This window comes from Hyaena hyaena, unplaced genomic scaffold (genome assembly GCF_003009895.1).
Source record: "Hyaena hyaena isolate Hyena2069 unplaced genomic scaffold, ASM300989v1 scaffold_222, whole genome shotgun sequence".
Lineage (NCBI taxonomy): Eukaryota > Metazoa > Chordata > Mammalia > Carnivora > Hyaenidae > Hyaena > Hyaena hyaena.
In genome coordinates, this window is record NW_024080855.1 from 2,382,571 (window position 1) to 2,402,310 (window position 19,740).

General features: G+C 35.1%; 1 protein-coding gene across 4 annotated transcripts in view; it reads right to left on the reverse strand.

Annotated features, from left to right (window-relative positions):
- Positions 1-19,740, reverse strand: part of NDC80 (NDC80 kinetochore complex component) — a 60,456-nt gene that overhangs the window by 14,260 nt on the left and 26,456 nt on the right. For all 4 annotated transcript variants that reach the window (XM_039243183.1, XM_039243185.1, XM_039243182.1 and 1 more), the window contains 4 exons: positions 16,551-16,703; positions 14,308-14,397; positions 2,352-2,444; positions 811-941 (listed from right to left, as the gene is read on the reverse strand). In XM_039243183.1, coding sequence (XP_039099114.1) covers positions 811-941; positions 2,352-2,444; positions 14,308-14,397; positions 16,551-16,703 — 467 coding nt within the window. The remainder of the gene's footprint in view (positions 1-810; positions 942-2,351; positions 2,445-14,307; positions 14,398-16,550; positions 16,704-19,740) is intronic.

The following is a 19,740-nucleotide window of genomic DNA, read 5'->3' on the forward strand; positions in this document are numbered from 1 at the left end:
AAGTGTCATATTTATCATAGCATTTATGTATTTCTTAACCACTTACAATGTGTACAATTGTGCTAACATTTTTGTTAGGCTCCTATCTCTTGTTTATGTGTGTCATTGACAGAGATTTTGAGTGTTGTGTCCCAATCCCAATTTTCCTCTAAGTCCTGATTTTTATTGCACAATTTTGCAGTGTGGTGCCTATTATGAGGGCACAAGTTGTGTTTTAGAATGACTGTATGATTTATAGTATATAGTTTACTATACAATACACATGATTTCTAGAAAGTATATATATCTTAAAAATACTAACAAATAGACAAAGTATTTTAATTGATTTAAAATTTTATGTTGTTTTCAGGGTTTAAAAGTCATTTATTAATTAGATCTAAAAATGCATGATTCCTGGGGTGTGTGGGTGGCTCAGTCTGTTAAGCATTTGACTCCTGGTTTAAGCGCAGGTCATATTATCACTGTTCACGGGATGGAATTCTGAGTTGGGCTCTGCGCTGACAGCATGGAGCCTGCTTGATATTCTCTCTCCTCCTCTCTTTGTCCCTCCCCTGCTTGCAAACACGTGTTCTCTCAATATAAATACATAAAAACATTTAAAAAGGAATGATTTCTTCTAATAGTTGCACAATATATTTGTTTACGGACGGTATCTCAAGTTATAAACTGTTTTTATGTAAGTACTGTTCATTAATCCCTCTCCGCCAAATAGCTCTGTAATATAAAGCAAATAAATGAAGATCTAGTTTTGCAGAAAAAGGTAAATAATTAATCTGAAAATACACAGAAATCTTAGTGACACAAACTTACTCTCGCTGAATAGCATCTAATTCATTCATAGCTTCACTGAGGCCGTCGTTAACAGCGCTCTCCAGCAGGTGCTTGTGTTTCTCCAAGGACTCCAACTCATTGGCACATTTTTTGTCCTCTTCTTCAGCTTCCTATCAAGATAAAAGCATCCTTAAGGTTTTTGATGTTCATGTTCTATATACTCCATATACTATGTATACTCCATGTACTATATATATGTAAAGCTTTGAAAAAAAATCAGATTGCATCATCATTTGTGTGCTCAGAATGTGTACTATTTTACATGTAAGAAACTTTAAAATGCTCCATTGGGAATTTTATACTGTCAACCTAAATAAATGTGATCTAAATGTGACCTTCTCAACAGTCCTGTATAGAATTCATTCAGCAGTATTTTCAAGTATCTACTATAGGAAATTTTATGATACGGATTTGAATTTCTCCTACGATCATCAAAAAGGCCTTTATAGGGGCGCCTGAGTGGCTTAGTCAGTTAAGCGTCTGACTTTCGCTTAGGTCATGATCTCGCGGTTCGTGGGTTCGAGCCCCGCGTCAGGCTCTCGGAGCCTGGAGCCTATTTCAGAGTCTGTCACTCCCTCTCTCTCTGACCCTCCCCTGCACACGCTATCTCTCTCTTTCCTAGAAATTAAAAAAAAAAAAAGGCCTTTATATATAGGCAAAAATGTAGATCACTTTCATACTACTTTTATTTCACAAGTGTATTAATTATGCACAGGCAAAGGAGGCCAGAGTCATCAATTCTTAGTGCTTTCACTGAAGTGCTTTCAGAGAATAAACTGAAGTACTGTCATAGAGAATATATGAAAAAATAAAAATGGTTACCAGCTGCTTCATATTTCACATGTAGATCACATTACTGTGGCATACTTTCTAAAAATTTCACACTGCCTGACAAAATGTATAAGGTCTAAATACAATATAGTACAAGGCCAAGAGATAAGTTTTCAATTCCTGCTGCTTTTTTGGTGTAACCAAGTAAATAATATTGGTATGACTAAAATTTTCACGTAAACTAGATAGGTGGTAATGAACATTCATATGAGTGCTTCCCTAAGTAAAATGCTCACCAGAAGGGGGATGAATTAGAGGTGGTGGGAAATGAACCCACATTCTAGATTTAATAAAAATAGTCATTGAAATTTTGCCAAGACAGTCAGTTTGCAAGGACTATCACACATACACAAGGCCTTACTAGCGGTTTATGCTTTAGGAGTACTTAACACTAAATCTCTATAAAAGATAGAAGAAATTATTTTTAAAACATGTTTTGGTTTTACAAGCATGCAGAATCTTCTAAGTCTAAAATATTAATTGAATAGTAAACATGTTCTAGGATATAACAGTCAATTCCAGAAAAAAAATCCTTTAAAAGAACAAAATAACTCCTTAAAATAAACTCTAGAAGATGACACTAAAATATAAGTTATAGGATATAGCTTAGAGATTCGGTTAGATATCAGAACATGTGAATATTATGACATAGTTTGGCTCACCTATATAAACTATAACAAAGTTCTTACCTTAACTTTTTGTTGGTAAAGATCATCCAGCTTTTGAACTTCTTCTTTCAGAGTTCTTACGCCTCTCCTGCTTTCTGTTATCATTGTATTTAACTTGGGGGATAAAAGTTTGGTAGAGAAATTATAACCATACATCAAAAAAATTCTAGTAAGTTATAGAACTTTCTCTATTATCATGTCAACTAACTGAACCGTGTTATTCTCACCTGTCATTTGTACCCCAAATTTATTATTCCCCAAAGAGGAATTAATTTCAAACAATGACAACCAAACTTACGTTTTTTAATGTAGAATACTTAAATGCAGAGTGGAATTGGTTAGGAATAAAAAAAGTGGCTTAATTCTCAGTAAAATAAAGACACCAACAACTTGTTCCACTAGTAGCTGTGGGAGTGTTTTTAAGCTCTATAACAATATTACATATACTCTCAACATTTTAATATTAATTAGTACATATAAGTTGTTTCTGTCCTTAGTTTTGAAGTCTAGCTTTACTTAGACTTGATCTATTTTGTTAGCTACCTAGCTTTACATTTGTGTGTTTACTTTCTAGGATGTTAAAGAGAAGTATAAATGTTAAGGAGAACTATAAAAACCCAATGATTTCATTGGGTGTTTACTAACTGGTTATTAGTCAGTAATTTCTTCCAAAAAGTAATAAAGTAACCACATTTAGTCTTATGAAACTTTGAGCTTTAAGGTCTGTTGAAGCCAAAAGTGAAGAAAAAAAGTGTTTCCAAAGTTCAATTCTTGTCAACAGGTGCTAATATCAGTTGATACCAGTAATTAATATGGAATGTTTTCCAGCTAGACAAAGAAGGTATTTTTTGTAGGAAACAAAATTTAGCAAAATGTACAAATAAGCTGGATCTTTCTTTAAAAGGACGATTCAAACCATATATAAAGTTATAACTTTATATATATATATTTCTCAAGTATATATATATAATTTTTTAATATATATTCAAACCATATATAAAGTTATTAACAAAATTATATATATATATATACTTGGGAAAGTATATATATATATACACTTGGGAAAAATTCAATGAAGCAATTATTATTTGGTAAAAGATAGGATAAATGACTACATATTTATTAAAGAAACTTGCATATACTTCATATTCAATTATCAAAGACCATTGGTAAGGAATATTCCTTTACTCTTTTACAAATGAGAAGAGTTGGCTAGAATGAATGCTATTCACTTAGGATTATGCGTATTAGATATCTATCTGATTCACATTTGTAGTTGCTGATCACTCCCTTCTGAAATTCTCTTTGGTTTCTATGACCATGCAAGCTCTCAAAATTTTCTCTTTAAGTCTTGGGAGATCCTTCTAATTCTTCCTTACAGATTTCTCTTTCTCTGCTTGTACTTTGGATGTGGATATTTTCCTAAGATTCTGATCTTGGCTGTATTCCCATCTGCTCACCTGGGAGAGCTCTCTTTCTCTTTGTTTCTCTCTCATTTTTACACCTGGAAGATCTCCTGGCTTTAATTAACTACAAGCCAAGAAATACCTATTTACAACTATGTCCAAACTTCAATTTCCTACAGGACATTCTCCACTCTGATGACCTGAAATTTAGCATATCCCAGCCTGAAATTCTTCCATAACCTTCTCTTGCATTCCTTACCAAAGTTCTAGAATATCACCACTGAAAGATTCTCTCCTTGACCAAACCATTCACGCTCTTCTGAACATTTTCTTTTTTAAATATTTATTTTTGAGAGAGAGAGAGAGAAAGAGAGAGCGCGCACATGAGTGGGGCTTCAGGTTCTGAGCTGTCAGCACAGAGCCTAACAGGGGGCTTGTCTGTCTGAGCTAAGGCCCTAACCAACTGAGCCACCCAGGTGCCCCTGACCTCTCTTTTCAAAGAGGTCGACCTCTTAGCTTCTGTGTTTGTCTCTGTATTGTTCAGATTTAGCAAGAATCATGCAAGACAGTGTAATCAGAATCTCTAACCTCAACCTAATCAGGTCCCTCATCCTCCAACATCCCCACAGTTGATATCTGATCACCTTAATCTGCCTTCAAAAAAAAACCCTATTGGGTCAGTTTAAACAGAATCCTCCCTTACTCCTAGCATTTCCCGCAGTAATTTTTATCCACTGATCTGCATCCTACTCCTTGATTATAAACTCCCAGTTCTTCTTTCAGTTGTACTTGTGTTAACAAGTGTCATGGCTAATTTTTATTTTCCTTTAATATCATATACCAAAGGGGGACACCTTAACATTCTTAAGTTCTCTCTTCCTTAACCTTCATATTCAAATAGACCACTAAATTACATTGTTAGAATCCTTATATTTTTTTCCATTGTCACTGCAGTAGCCTTGGTTTGAATCTTTACTATTTATCATTCAGGATACTGTTAGGTCTCTTAACTGTGTGACTCTAGATTCATGTACCTCTTAGTCTTCAAAATGCCAACACTGTGGGCATTTTACTAAAATACACAGGTGTTGGGGTGCCTGGGTGGCTCAACTGGTTAACTGTCCAATTTCAGCCCAGGTCATGACCTCATGGTTCATGCATTTGAGCCCTGCGTTGGGCTCTTTGCTGACAGCTCAGAGCCTAAAGCCTGCTTCCAATTCTGTGTCTCCTTCTCTCTCTGCCTCTCACCCGCTCATGCTCCATTTCTGTCTCTCTCAAAAATAAAATAAATATTAAAAAAAAAAAACATACACAGATGTTATGCCTTCCCTTAAAACTCTTCAATTGTCCGTGGTGTCTACAGAATTATAATGCAACCAGTAATCAAGAATAGCAAGCTCTGGATCACCTGGGTGGCTTAGTAGGTTAAATGTCCAACGCTTGGTTTTGGCTTCGGTCATGATCTCGAGGTTCGTGGGGTTGAGCCCTGAGTCAGGCCTGTGTGGGATTTTCTCTCTCTGCCTCTCCCTCACTTGTATGCTCTCCTTCTCTCAAAATAAATAAACTTATAAAAGGAAAAAAAATAGACAAGCTCATTCATAACTAAGTTTTTGTTTCTCCAGATTAGTCATGGTAATTTGTTAATATGCCATAATCTTTGTTCTCTGGGCCTTTGGAGGTATGCGTATCTTTTTGGTACTCACTGGTCAATTCCTACTTGTTATTCACAACTCAGCTCAGCTACAACTTCCTTCTGAATCTTGTGCTTATCTCAGGTGCTTTATGAGAATCCACAGCATTTTGTATTTATGCTAAAAAAGTGTTATGATGAAAGTAATTGTATCCACGTCCACCTTCTGACTTGAAAGAGAGTTTACAAAGGAAGATACTTTATCACCAACATCTATTACAGAACCAGGCAAATATCAGGTTCTTTAAAAATACTTGCTGAATAAATTATAGTTGCTAACATCTAATTTTTCATTTTATATTTACCCTCATAAGTGGACTAGTTTAATTTTCTTCTTTTGTGATATCTTTATCAGATTGTGGTAGGTGGGTTATGCTACCCTTCAAATTTTCTAGAGATGAATTTTTATTTTGACTGTTTTACTTCATAATTCAAATAAATCCCTCCATCTTTATAGGGTATCCGGTTCTCATTTTGTATTTCCCAGCATTTTCTTGAATGGTTTGGCAATTATTTTAAAGTAATTTTCAGGCAGGGGCACCTGGGTGGCTTAGTCACTTGAGGGCCGACTTTGGCTCAGGTTATGATCTCATGGTTCGTGAGTTTGAGTCCCACACTGGGCTTGCTGCTGTCAGTGCAGAGCCTGCTCCAGATCCTCTGTCGCCCTCTCTCTGTCCCTCCCATGCTTGTGGTGTCTTTCTCAAAAATAAATAAAGATAAAAAAATAATTTTCAGGTAGATAAAAAGAAAATTATAGGCTCAAAATTGGTCACATGTGGTAGGCCCATGTTACCAAACTAGGGCTTAATAACTAATCTCATTGCAGTTTCAACCTTCCCCAGAGATGTAATCTTAACAGGTCAAGTCTGGAATTTCCTAGTTAGCACCACTGAGGTAATCCACCTAATAAGACCCTTTTGTTCCTCAAGGGGAGGTGACTTTGTCTGAAATAATCCTCTTTTTTGGTTTATGACTTCTTTGTCCTGCCTTGAAAAGCTTTCCCTTTCTGTAGCTCTTTGGAGCTCTTCTGTTTGCTAAATGGGATGCTGCCTGATTTATGAATTATTGAACAAAGCCAATTAGATCTTTAAATTTACTCACTTCTTTATAAAACTAGAAATGCAGCTCTAGAGGCAATTCAAAATTCATCTATTTCTTTTTATCAATCCCCAGCCTCCCATATTTATCTTAAAAGACTTGTAACTGTATTCTTTCCTGGTGACTTTGAGATGTGCACATTAAAGTACAACTTTAGGAAGGTAATTCTCATCAGGAAAAAAAATGAAAAACAGAAGCTATAAGGCCTCTGTTTACATGTTTATGTAGGTATATTATATGTGTTGTAGATGTGTTGCATTTTCTACCTCTGGATGGTATTACTAAAATTAGTCTATAAAAAAGCTTTATTTAACTGACTTGAGTAAGTGCTTAATGTATTCATAAAAATTGTTTAAAATGTAATAGAAACTAACCCAAATGCTTTATTTTTATTATTTTTAGTTTTTTATTTTGAGAGACAGAGAGAGCAGAGCAGGGGAAAGAGAGAGGGAGAGAGAGAATCCCAGGTAGGCTCCGTGCTGTTAGCACAGAGTCTGATGCAGGGCTAGAACTCATGAACCATGAGATCATGACCTAAGCCAAAACCAAGAGTCAGATGCTTACCCAGCTGTGCCACCCAGGCACCCCTAACCCAAATGCTTTCTGAATGCCCATCACTTAAATGCTTAAGTTAGCTTAAGTTTGTTGACTTAATTAAAATAAACCTTCCTTTAGAGTTATCAACAATGACTAAAATGCATACATACAAGTCTTATTCCACCAGGGTTTATCAATCAAATGAGTTAATGTTATTTGTTACAAAATTTGTCAGCAAGAAAAATTAGCTTGGGATGATGGCTGACTTTGTTTAATGAAGTTTTGGTGGCACCTAGGTGGCTCAGTCAGTTAAGTGTCTGATTCTTGATCTCAGCTCAGGTCATAATCTCTTGGTTTTTGAGTTAGAGCCAAGTTGGGCTCTGCAGTGACAACACAGAGCATGCTTAGCATTCTGTCTCTCCCTCTCTCTCTCTTTCTCAAAATAAAGAAATAAACTTAAAATAAGTGTTAAAAAATAAATATAGTAAGGAACAGTATATTAAGTGAATATAAATAAGATAAAAATTTTTTCGGTGCATTTTTAAATAGATTCCCCAAATCTTTTTGTTAACCTGGAAACTTAAAAGCTTTGCTAGGTTAAGTTAAAGATGAGTTACATTATATTCATTCACTATTCATATTATTTCCAAGTAAGATAAAATACTGAAACATGAATTACTGAATATTGGTTTATCAACTTTTTACTTCCTTTCACAGAGGAACTATACAGGTATGTGGATCTACTAGTAAACATGTGTTATGCTGCTCTGACAAATTTTCTGTGAGAAAGCACATGTTTCCTAAAGTCATAAAAAGTATTAGTCTGCTAATTCTTAGAATGGTAATATAAAAGACAGTTTTTAATTTACTGCTTAGATTTCACTAGAACTTAAAAGTTTCTGAGGGTCAACAATTCTAATATGTGTAACTGAAATTGCTAGAAATAATAAGGGAAAGACATTCTATGTGTGTTCAGGGTTGGCTAAGATTAGAATGAATTTAGGGGCCCCTGTGTGGCTCAGTCGGTTAAGCATCCAAATCTTGATTCCAGTTCAGGTCATGATCTCACAGTTTGTGAGTTTGAGCTCCAGATCAGGGACTTGGGAGTCTCTCTCTTCCTCTCTCTCTGATCCTTTCCTGCTCTCTTTCAAAATAAACATTAAAAAAAAAATGAATTTAATTAAGTAAAAGAGTTTTAATATAAAACATAAGCTAGTGCAAACTTAGAATTTGGTTTTCTTTCTGCTAATAGAGCTAAGTTTTCTTAGACTACTGGTCTACTCTTATAAGCAAAGTTTTGCTTTGTTAAAATAATTTCCTGTGTTTTTATCAGATCTTTGATTAAGAAAACTGAGCATTCTCGATTAGAAGAGCTAAGTTTTACTTATAACTATTTAACTTTCTGTATTTGCCTGTTAAGTTTTTGTCACCATAGTTGAATGGATAACTGTTATATCACAGTGACCTATGATCTTATTTGACAAAGTATTTTAAAACCTCTTGATATTCCTATAAACTTCTCTAAAGCAAACTAAACTTTATGACCTCAAACTAACTTTGAGAATTTCTGGAGGGTCTACAGCCATACCACCCTGAACGCGCCCCATCTTGTTTGATCTCGGAAGCTAAGCAGGGTCGGACCTGGATAGTACTCGCCTGGTTAGTACTTGGATGGGAGAATTTCTGGAGGGCTCCTGGAACCTCCCAAAAGGCTTGTTATCTTTCCAGAAAAAGAAGAGATGCTAAGCTAATTAGGATTATTTGACACGTTATATGGGAGATACTGTCAAGTAAGAAGACTAAGCTTTCTTTCTATTGTATGTGTGTAAGTATATAAGTGTTCTAGAAATTGTATGAAATTCCCAAAGTCTAATATATCCTGGTATAGTGTTATCAGTCACAATTCCATTTACTATCTTAAAATGTTCCATGTTATGAAATAACCAACTTTCTTGGTCAATTCCATTACAATGAACTTTCATCACATCTCAACAATGGACATTTTTACAAGTTTTTGGTCATTTACAGACTGTTATTGTTTTACCCTGATACACTGCAATAGCTTCCTGCAAAATACTTCATCTTCAAGGAGATGTAAGGAAAGGGCTTTTGATAAGTACAGACACCTTATGATCATAAAACTGAACTGGGTAAGAATTTCCAAAACTAATGGTAAACTGGATTCAGGTACAACAAGAAACTAGGAACAAGGAACTGAATGAACTGAGTAGGATGACTATAACTTTTTATGATTTGTTGTTTGAAATAATGGTTGTCTAATGTTTTGCTTTTCCAGATTTAAGGAAACTTTTGTTATCTAGGATTTGCACCAATTGGTATGTTTTACAGTTTATGTATTGGGGGGGGAGGGGAAGAGAGAGAGGGAGATAGAGAATCCCAAGTAGGCTCTGCGCTGCCAGCATACAGCCCAAAGCAGGGTTCCATTCCACAAACTGTGAGATCATGATTTGAGTCAAGATCATGACCTAAGCCAAAATCAAGAGTGGGATGTTTAACCAAGACTGAGCCACCCAGGTGCCACTAAAGTATATCTTTATAAGCAATGATGAAACATTTACTTTTTCTACCTGGTCCAGATTTTGGAAACTCTTTTGAGTATTCTTTTCATGATAATACGGTTAGTTATTTGTATAAGTTCAATAAGAATCTGTTTTCCTTGTAATAAGATACACAATTGGAAATATTGGTTATATTATCAAGGTTTTGACTGGATTTTCATATTTGGAGAGGTTTGCATAGACTCAAATATGACTGGACACCCCTAAGGAACTAAGGTTAACTTCATGGGAGTCAATAAAGCCCCTTGGAAAAATCGACCTGGTATACACCTTGCTTACAAGTTTCCAGCAAAGTAATTTTAAATAGGGCTTATATGGTCAATCACTTTTCTTGCTATTCTTATGTAATTAATCAGGCCAAGTCTAATGCAAATAAATTAGTTTTTCTGTGGTTATTTTTGGTAAAAGGGGGTTAACTGTAGAGAGAAAAATTATGCTTGATCATGTGTAGATATTAAATTCTAATCCTGTTATCTCTGAGGTTCTGTTACATACCTATAAATTGGACTAGGTCCTGGATTCTTCTAATTTCCTCAAATACCTGGCTATAAATGTCCAAATTAGTGATTTCATTTTTCTCCCCTGACTTCTGATTTGGAATCACTAAGAACAAAGGCTGCCTTGAATTTCTTTGAAAGAGACTATTAATACCTCCTTACTATGCAGATGGCAGCAAAACTTCATGGATTTGAACCTTAGATATATATCTCACAGCTGAAGAAGGCTCTGCTTGACATCTAGTCCTGTGCAAATGATAGAGACCTCCCAAACACATTTGACCGAGAAGAGAAACAGGTGACAGCAAGGTAGACTGCATCTTCCCAAGACACTGGATCAAGACTTCGTACTTTAACTAAACATGACATCTTCTATTCTTCTCTTCCTTTACTTTGGCACTGGCCTGGAAAGGTAAAGTCATCATCTGTATCTCCCAGGCCATTGCTAAGGGGGTATTTGGAACAACTTTTTATTTCAGGCTAGGAGAAAACCTAACTGACCTTAGGCATGTGCGGGTAAGTGTAGCAATCTCTGTGATTTAATCCATTAATAGGACCTCCTTAATGGGAATTATTTGTGCCCCAAAAGGGTTTTTCTTTTTCTTGGTGGTTATCATCCCCCTGGGCCTATGAATGCCTAAATGGCTAACATATAATTGGGTAATGCCTCTTAGGTTATTTAACTGTGCCTCTAACTGCCCATACTGAGTTACCTCACTGGTCAACTCCCTAAATTTAAGTTGTCAAGTCAGAAGGGATTTTGTAGGAGGCATTCACAATTCAAAATTAGCTTCCTCTGACTCTGGCCAAAGTTGTTCTCAGTAATAGGAGAGTCCTTGAGTATCTTTTCACTGAGCAAGGAGGTGTTTGTGCTATGGTCAACACTACCTGTTGCACCTGGACTAACATTTCTGGGGAAGCTGAAACTCAGTTATATAAGATCACCGAGTAAGGTACTTGATTTAAAAAGATGACCCCTTCAGTGTAGTCTTTCTTTGACTTATTTGATTTTGTTTGGTTTGGGTCCTGGGGACCATGGTTGTAAAGTGCAGTCCAAACACTGGACTTATTTGTTATAATCATAAAAATCTCCTAGTGTGTTGTATTCTCTCAAAAACTTTTAAGCGTATGTTTGCAGCCTTGAACTACCAAGCAAGTGATCTCTCTAGGACTGGAACATCAGAAAATTGAAAAGAATGACAGACTTAAGGAATATGAACTTAAAACTGAGACTTGTGACTGTCACAGACATTTAGCACAAATGTCATGATCTAAGGATATCACACAAAGGAAAAACAAAAACTACAAGTGATGCTGATGTGTTAAATTGTGATTATATCTCTCAGTCAAGGTGATACTGTGATCAAAAGGGGAAAACTGTTAAAAAGGAAACCAACAATTCAAAATGGAGTAACTCATACTAGGCCCATGTTACCAAACCAGAGCTTAATACCCAACCTAACTGTAATTTCAACCTTCCCCGAGAATGTAATCTTAACAGGTCAGTCTGTAGTTTCTGGTTAGCATCACTGAAGTAATCTACCTAATAAGACCCTTTTATCTTTCAAAGGGAGGTGAAATCTTGCCTGAAATGATTTTTTTTTTTTTTTTTTGGTTTATGACGTCCTTGTCCTGCCTTAAAAATTGCTTTTCTTTCTGTAGTCTTTTAGAGTTTCTAATGGCTAAGTGGAATACTGTCCAATTCAAGAATTGCTGAATAAAGTCAATTTGATCTTCAAAGTTACTCAGCTGAAATTTTGTTTAACATTCAATTATTTTATTAATTCATGTTTAACCATTACTATGTCGAATAGCTATTTTAGCTTATGCCATCTTAATTTGGTTAAGCTGCCAAATTTAAAAAAAGTTTAACCTTTAGTCTCTGAAGCATATGACATCACCAATCACTTCTTTTTCCCCCCAGTTTTGGAATATAATGGCTCTAAACCATTGTATAGGTGTAAGGTATATAACACCATGAGATATATATATATATACACACACACATACACACACACACGTGCGCACACACACACACACTATAAACTAATACCACAATAAGTAGTTTATTATAGCATTTTCTCTTCCTGTGATTATTCTCATGATTTTGTCCACTTCTAAGAGTTTTCCCCAGAATCTCCTTCCTTTTCCAATTTCTTAAGTGGTGCTATTTCTCCAGATGTAATCCTCTGCCACTTTTCTCTACATATTCTAGGAAATATCACCCACATCTGGGTTAAAAGTACTATGTATATATATATGGTAAAGACCGTGAAATGTGTATTTTCAGACTCAATCTCTCCCCAATGTTCTGAATCTATTGTTTCGGCTTCCTTTTGGATGTCTATGGTCTGTGGACAGTAAGCTCAACAACTCCGGTATTCTCCTGGTCACCTGCACTCATTTTTTTCTCCTCAGGATTACCCACACTGTGAAAATGGAAGACACTGTTAGCACTTTCTCTCCTAGCTTTCACAGTCCACCACAAAATGCTTGGGTTCTACCTGAACATTTCCTAAACCTGTCCTCTTCCTTCTATTTCTACTGTAATACTTTGGTTTAACCTCTTAACAATTCCCCACAAGTCACTTTTTCTACGCCCCAAAGGGTTTTGCAAAAATGCAAATCTGATTAGCATAACTACAGGTCTTTTTCTCCAAACGGGAGTTTGTATTTCATATAAACTTGTTATATTTATCTTTGCAATATTATCATTGGGCCTAGCCTATAGTAATTATTTTATAACCCCCGCTTTGTCCTCCCCCCCAAGTTTTCCTGCATATGGCCTTTAAAAGGTTTCAAGTCAGGGTGCCTAGGTGGCTCAGTCAGTTGAGCATCTGACTCTTGGTTCAGCTCAGGTCATGATCCTGTGGTTTGTGGGTTCAAGTCCTGTGCTGGGCTCTGTGCTGACAGCCTGCTTGAAATGCTCTCTCTTCACTCCTCCCCTGCTCTCTCTCTCTCTCTCAAAATAAATAAACATTTAAAAAAGTTTTAAAAAGTTTCAATTCAATTTGAAAATCTATAGGTTTAGTGCCCATTCCAACAGAAGAGAGAAATTGAACTGAGGTAAGCTAAGGGAAGACTTCATCTTGAATAACAGTCACATCTGTGGAGTACCAATTCCTTCTGTTAAAGAAGTTACCAATTCCTTCTTTCCCACATGTGATGTTATAGAAACCCCAGATTATAACAATAGTATCATGAAACTGCCCACTTATCTAATGTTTCAAAGTTTACTATTTTTCTAAGTGGAAATTCTTTCTAATACAAAGTAAATCTTCATACAATTTGTTAACATTTAAAAAATGTGGGTTACTTTCATAATTATTTGTGAAATGCATAGGTTTTATTTCCAGATGAGAAAAAAAATGTCTATTCCAATTAAAGATAGGATTTTGTATCTTCAAATGCCACAATAGTTCTTGAAGACCTGAATTAACTGGAGTTTTCCTTCAATTATTTGGTGTCACATAAACAATACCGTTTGTTTACAGTTGAGAAGTAGCTTCTTAACTTTTCTTAATCAATTATAACAATATTTGAAGGTTACTAAATCAATAGTACTGGTCTCTCTGAGAGATTGTGGTCATATAATGTTTCAAGTATCTTAGAAGCAGGAACTTTTTGAAACCTACTTTTGGAAATACACTTTTATAGGCATTTGAGTTCCCCTGAATTTCATGGTACAGAATGAAAAATTTGGTAAATAAAAATCTCTTAATTTATTATAGATTCTTAGCCTCTACCTCCAAATGATACGTATCTACTTTTAAGGTAGCCATGTCAAATTTCTTTCAGCCTAAAAAAGGATATTAAGGGGTTCTTGGCTGGATTAGCTGGAAGAACATGAGACTCTTGATCTTGGGGTCATGAGTTTGAGCCCTACACTGGGTGTGAGATTACTCAAATAAAAAATAAGACTTAAAAAATTCTCCATTTAAAATCAAGGGAAATTTATTCAGTTTCACTTCATTATCACTAATACATCAAGCCTAGGATACTTAAATTATTTAAAATATTACTTCAAAGGTTTCTAAGTCAAGGATATACCCAACACTCATTTTCCATAATATCTTATTAAAAATTCATTCCTTAACAATTAGAAACTACAAATCACATTTAAGTGTTAAATATCTTATTTTTGCTTTTAATAACTGTTTTGTTACTTACTTGTTCTAAAGTATCCTCTAAACTCATTTTTTTATTTAGAGCTTTATTAATTTCTTCTTCAGTTTGGTTCAACAGTTCCTTGAGTGGTACCTACAAAATACATAAGAATAGGAGTTCCATATGATATACGTAATTACAAAAGTTCTCATGAGGCATCTACACATTGCAATAGTAGGAGCCAGTTTTGGAGGATAAAAAAGTGAAGCCATGATATTTTTAAACTAAATTTATACATCAGAAATAAGACAATAAACTAATTTTCAACCTAATTTCTCTAACTGTAGAATGCAATTTGTTTTTTGTTTTGAATACTTCAAAGATTTTAGATTTCCTTTTCGATTCTGGTGATTCACTATTATTTAAACATCTTATAAGAATATTTATTTTCATGCAGTATCTTTCTTGAAAATAATTTGTGTTTTTCTCTCAACCCTCTTCAACTGCTTAGTCTTACAATTATCTGCTTGTATTTCTTATTTTTGCTATTCATTGGAACTCTACTGCAATAGCAAAAGACTTGAAATACAGCAAATGTCTGCACTGATTGAATAAGCTACACAATGGAGGACTCTGAGGCTGCAAAAAAGGACAAGAGAAGATCTTGAAATACTACTGCAGAGAGATAACCAGGGTGGGTTGTTCCAGGAATGAAGCAAGGTGGGTGTCCTGAATAAGCAAACATTTACTAGTTTATAACAGTAATGATGAAAGTCAGGAAAAGCCAGATGGAAGAAATGCAGAGGTCAAGGTCCTAGGAAAGGGATGCAGAGCTTCCATGTCCTCTGGGTGAGCCCCTCTCCCGGCATCTCCACATGTTCACCAATCTTGAAGCTCTACATATGTTTATATTCCTTGTTTGTCCTCTCTTCTAATAGTTTCCCATTATTTTTTGAGGTCAAACTTACTTTAAAATGATTAAATTGAAATGATTAAGTTAAAATAAATTTAATATAAAATTACCTCTTTTAAAGTGTATAGTTCAGTGGCATTTAGTACATTTACAATGTTGTATAACCAGCAACTTTTGTTCCAAACCATCTTCATCACCAAAAGAAAATCTTGTGTGTTACTATGTTTTTAGTAGATCTTTTGAAGTTATTTATTGCTGAGTTTTAATTTTGACTGCTCTTTTTTTGAAAGATGGAATGCCTCTTTAATCTAAGAACTTTCCCCCAAATATTATTTGTGATAGTTGGGTTGTACCTTCTAAATGCTGTTTCTATTTTTATTGTTCTATTATTACGTAAAACTGTTCCAGAGATCAGAGAAAAAGTTTTCCTGAGAATATGCATTTTATTTTATTTTTTTTTTGGTATTAAGTAATCCTTTCTATACTGATTTGATGCAGGGTTTTTTTTTTTTTTCTTGCACCAGTGTCTGTCTACCTGCCTACTTAGCTATTGTTTGAGAATCAATTTAGTAAAAGACTAAATGTTCACTGGATGGATTTTTTCTACTGAAAGTGAGTCTGACTTTATTTAATCAAAGTCTGTTCAGCAAATAAACTGTGATCAGTGGGAAAGTAGAAACTGTATCTTTTTGGGTGTTTCATCTCTAGCACCTATCTGGTATGGAATATGTACTCAATAAACAATTTATTGAATGAATGATTCTCAAGGGAAAAATGCATAGTTTTATACTGTAACTGGTAGTCTTTGTTCAAAAACTAAGTATTTTGAAAATTGACATTTTTGTGGGGGACACCAAAATACTAAAATCTGTGAATAATTAAGAAGCTGCAATAGAATGATTTAAATATTTCCTTCTTCAAATTACATCGTTGGCCGTATTTAAAAATTAGGTGTAGACTTTTCATTACTGACTACTGGTGTTACTTAATGCCCTCTTGTATTTCATGCCTTCATGTGTGTCCTGGTACCTGAAACCACAGGTTTTCCCACAGACCATCCCAATAAATACCACATCTTTCAAGACTTCATTCCAGGTTCACCATCTCTGTAGAAACTTTTCTTTCCCCTTAATTCTGGCAAGAATTGATCAATAGCGTATCTTGTAAATATTTCTAATAAAGTGTATATATAGGAATTATTTACTCAAAGAGGAAGGTATAAGAGAGATTTCTAACTACCAAAAAGATAGAAGATAAAAAGTTTCAGTATTTATAACCTCCACTATGAACATGCTGATGTTTAAACTGTTAGTTATAAGTAAATGAACAAGACATCAATCATATCATTTAAAAATCTTTTGGAGATTAAGTAATTAATCTCATGATTACTTACATAAACTTGGGCTCTGTATTTAACAAGGCAGTTGGCACCAGCTTCAGGATTAAACTTAATTTCAAAGTCATAACCTTTGGAATTTTCAGCACTCTTAGGAATAAGTTTTAATTTTCTGGCCAACTTGTGATACTCAGATAATTGTGTTTCAATCTGTAAGAAGAGAACACCAAAATAATGTTAAAGTAAGCCAACTAGCCGCATTCCATATGGTTTTCAATTGGCATTCCTGCAATTTTACACAAAAATTATATGCATTTTTTGTAGTTTTGTAATTTGGTATATAAGCATGAAAGATATTATTCACACTCAATCTGTAGGATAATTTAAAAACTATAGTTAATGAGCACTATACTACTGTTGTTTCATTTACTACTGTTCTTCTCATTTTCAAATAGCTATGAGCAAGAATCCATATTTAGGTATAAACTAAAATTTACTTTTTAAAGTGCTGGGCAGAGAAATCACAAAAACGAAACAAACTTTAGATTTTATCAGTTTAAAAAATAAAACATTTTATTTATTCAAAATAAGTGAAATGTAATCATTTAAGTCTCAAATGTTATTTGAACAAAAATGTTTTACTTTTTTAAACGTTTATTTTGAGAGACAGGGGAAGAGGGGGAGGGGGACCAAGAGAGAAAATGAGCGGGGGAGGGGAAGAGAGAGAGAGAGAGAGAGAGAGAGAGAGAATCCCAAGCAGGCTCTGTGTTGACAGCAGGACTTCATCCCATGAACTGTGAAGTCATGACCTGGGCTAAAGTCCAGAGTCGGATATTTAACTGACTGAGCCACCCAGGCCCCCCTTAACAAAAATATTTTAGTAACACAATTCCATACTACCTGGTCTCCTCTTCCTTCAGGGCTCTGTTCAAATTACATCACCAGAAAGGCTTTTGCTCTAATATAGCCCCCGGAATTTCTTAATCCTCTTACTTTATTTTTATTCATAGCACTTCTTACTACCTGACATATTTATTTTCATTGTAAGCTTCATGAAAGCAGCTGCATCCTCTCAGGATCTAACAGTGCTTGGCATTTAGTAGATATATATTATACTGAAGATTCTTACTAATGAGTAGGAAATAATTTCAACTACTCCAATTTGTAATATAGTAGCTCTCTAGGGAGTACTAAGATATGTAGCTCTATTTGTCCTTATACTAAATGGTTTTAGAGGTAGTTGCTTCTGTTCTTCACCAGCATTTTATTTATCTAAATGGAATAAAAATTAGTCCAGGAAAAAAAGATGATGGATAAAGGTTTATATTGAACTGTTGCATTCTGCTATCATTCTTTAATCTCTCTTGCACCTAGTACCCTAAGGTTTTCTGGTCTATGGCCTACTCTGACTCTGATTAGATCACTGTTTACCTATTTCCTAAATAATATTCTTCTTTTAGCCTGATCCTCCAAATAAACAGTATTTTTATACAGCTAATTCTAAGAGTTCACCTAGTCTGGAGATTCATAACTTTCCCTTTTCCATACAGTGCTTGAGAGATAAAATATATTCATTAATGTATGTTGAACACATTTCAGATTCACTGATGTAAGCTGAGCCACATCTCACTTTATTAATAAGGAAACTGAGGCTATGAGAGGTTAGATAACAGGCTGAGGTCACATACGTATGCAATGGCAAATCCAGGGTTAAATGAGGTTTACCAAATTCTAGGTTCAAAGACTTTTGGGATCATCACTATAATCTACTTATAAATGTCTATGTTTCTCCTTGATACATAGGGACAGAGATTCCCTAGAGGGTCAGGAGGTTGAGAGAGTACAGATAGTCAAGGCAAAGCAAAAATATGGTGAAATAGGGCTAAAAAAGGAGACAATGCTTATTGTTCATGCTGAACTGTCCATTTCATAGTAAGAATTACATACATAGGTGTATAAAATACAGACTTTTAAAAATGCAAGACAGTTAAAACCTAAGAAACTATTTGTATTATGCTTATAATGGTAACATACTTTATAAGGTGACCAGCATTAAAAACCAGTATTGTCTTCTTGGGCAAAAACAGCTGATTTCTTTGAACTACTTTTTTTACTTTAACAATAGTGGTAAATATATTTATGAAGTAATGTACTAAGGAAAGTGCTTGAAGTAGTAGGATAGAAAACCTCATTACCGTTGGAGCAAAACAGAGATTAAATTTTTCTCAGTGAAGTATTAATTTTAGTACTATACTTACTGATAAACAAATACTCAGGTAGATAACTTCAAACCAAAATTTAATTTTGAAACTCTGTAGTGTGTTCTTATCTATTTAAAAAGGGAGAGAGAGGGGCGCCTGGGTGGCTTAGTCGGTTAAGCGTCCGACTTTCGCTTAGGTCATGATCTCGCGGTTCGTGGGTTCAAGCCCCGCGTCGGGCTCTGTGCTGACTGCCAGCTCAGAGCCTGGAGCCTGTTTCAGTCTGTGACGCCCTCTCTCTCTGACCCTCCCATGCTCACGCTGTCTCTCTCTCTCTCTCTCTCTCTCCTAGAAATAAAAAAAATTAATAAAAAAAAAATTAAAAAAAAAATAAATAAAAAGAGAGAGAGAGAGAGAGACTGACCTTGGTGGCTAGGTCAGTTAAGTGTCTGACTCTTCATTCTGGTCCAGGTCATGATCTTGAGGTTCATGAGTTTGAGCCCCGTGTTGGGCTCTGTGCTGACAGTGCAGGGCCTGCTTAGGATTCTCTCTCTCCTTCTCTCTGGGTCCTTCCTCAGCATGCACTTCTCTCTTTCAAAATATGTTTGCTTATTTTTGAGAGAGACAGAGCATAAGCAGGGAGGGGCAGAGAGAGAGGGAGACACAGAATCCAAAGCAGGCTCCAAGCTGTCAGAGTAGGGCCTGACGGGGGGCTTGAACTCATGAACTGCAATATCATGACCTGAGCTAAAGTCAGACACTTTACTGATTGAGCCACCCAGGTGCTCCTCCCTCTCTCCCAAAATAAATAAAACTTAAAAAAAAAAAGAGAGTCCTTTGAAAGACATGCTTTACTATTTTTCTTAAAAGATACATATTACATATTTTTTTTTAGGAATGTAATAGTGTATGTAGCAGAAAAGATCATTTTTGGAATTATTTAATAGGAAAACATTTGGACCCTAGACAACCTGTTAACTTACTGTTTTAGAATACAGTGGTGTCATTCCCATAATTATGCTGAATCATTAAGAAAAAGTTCATGTCTA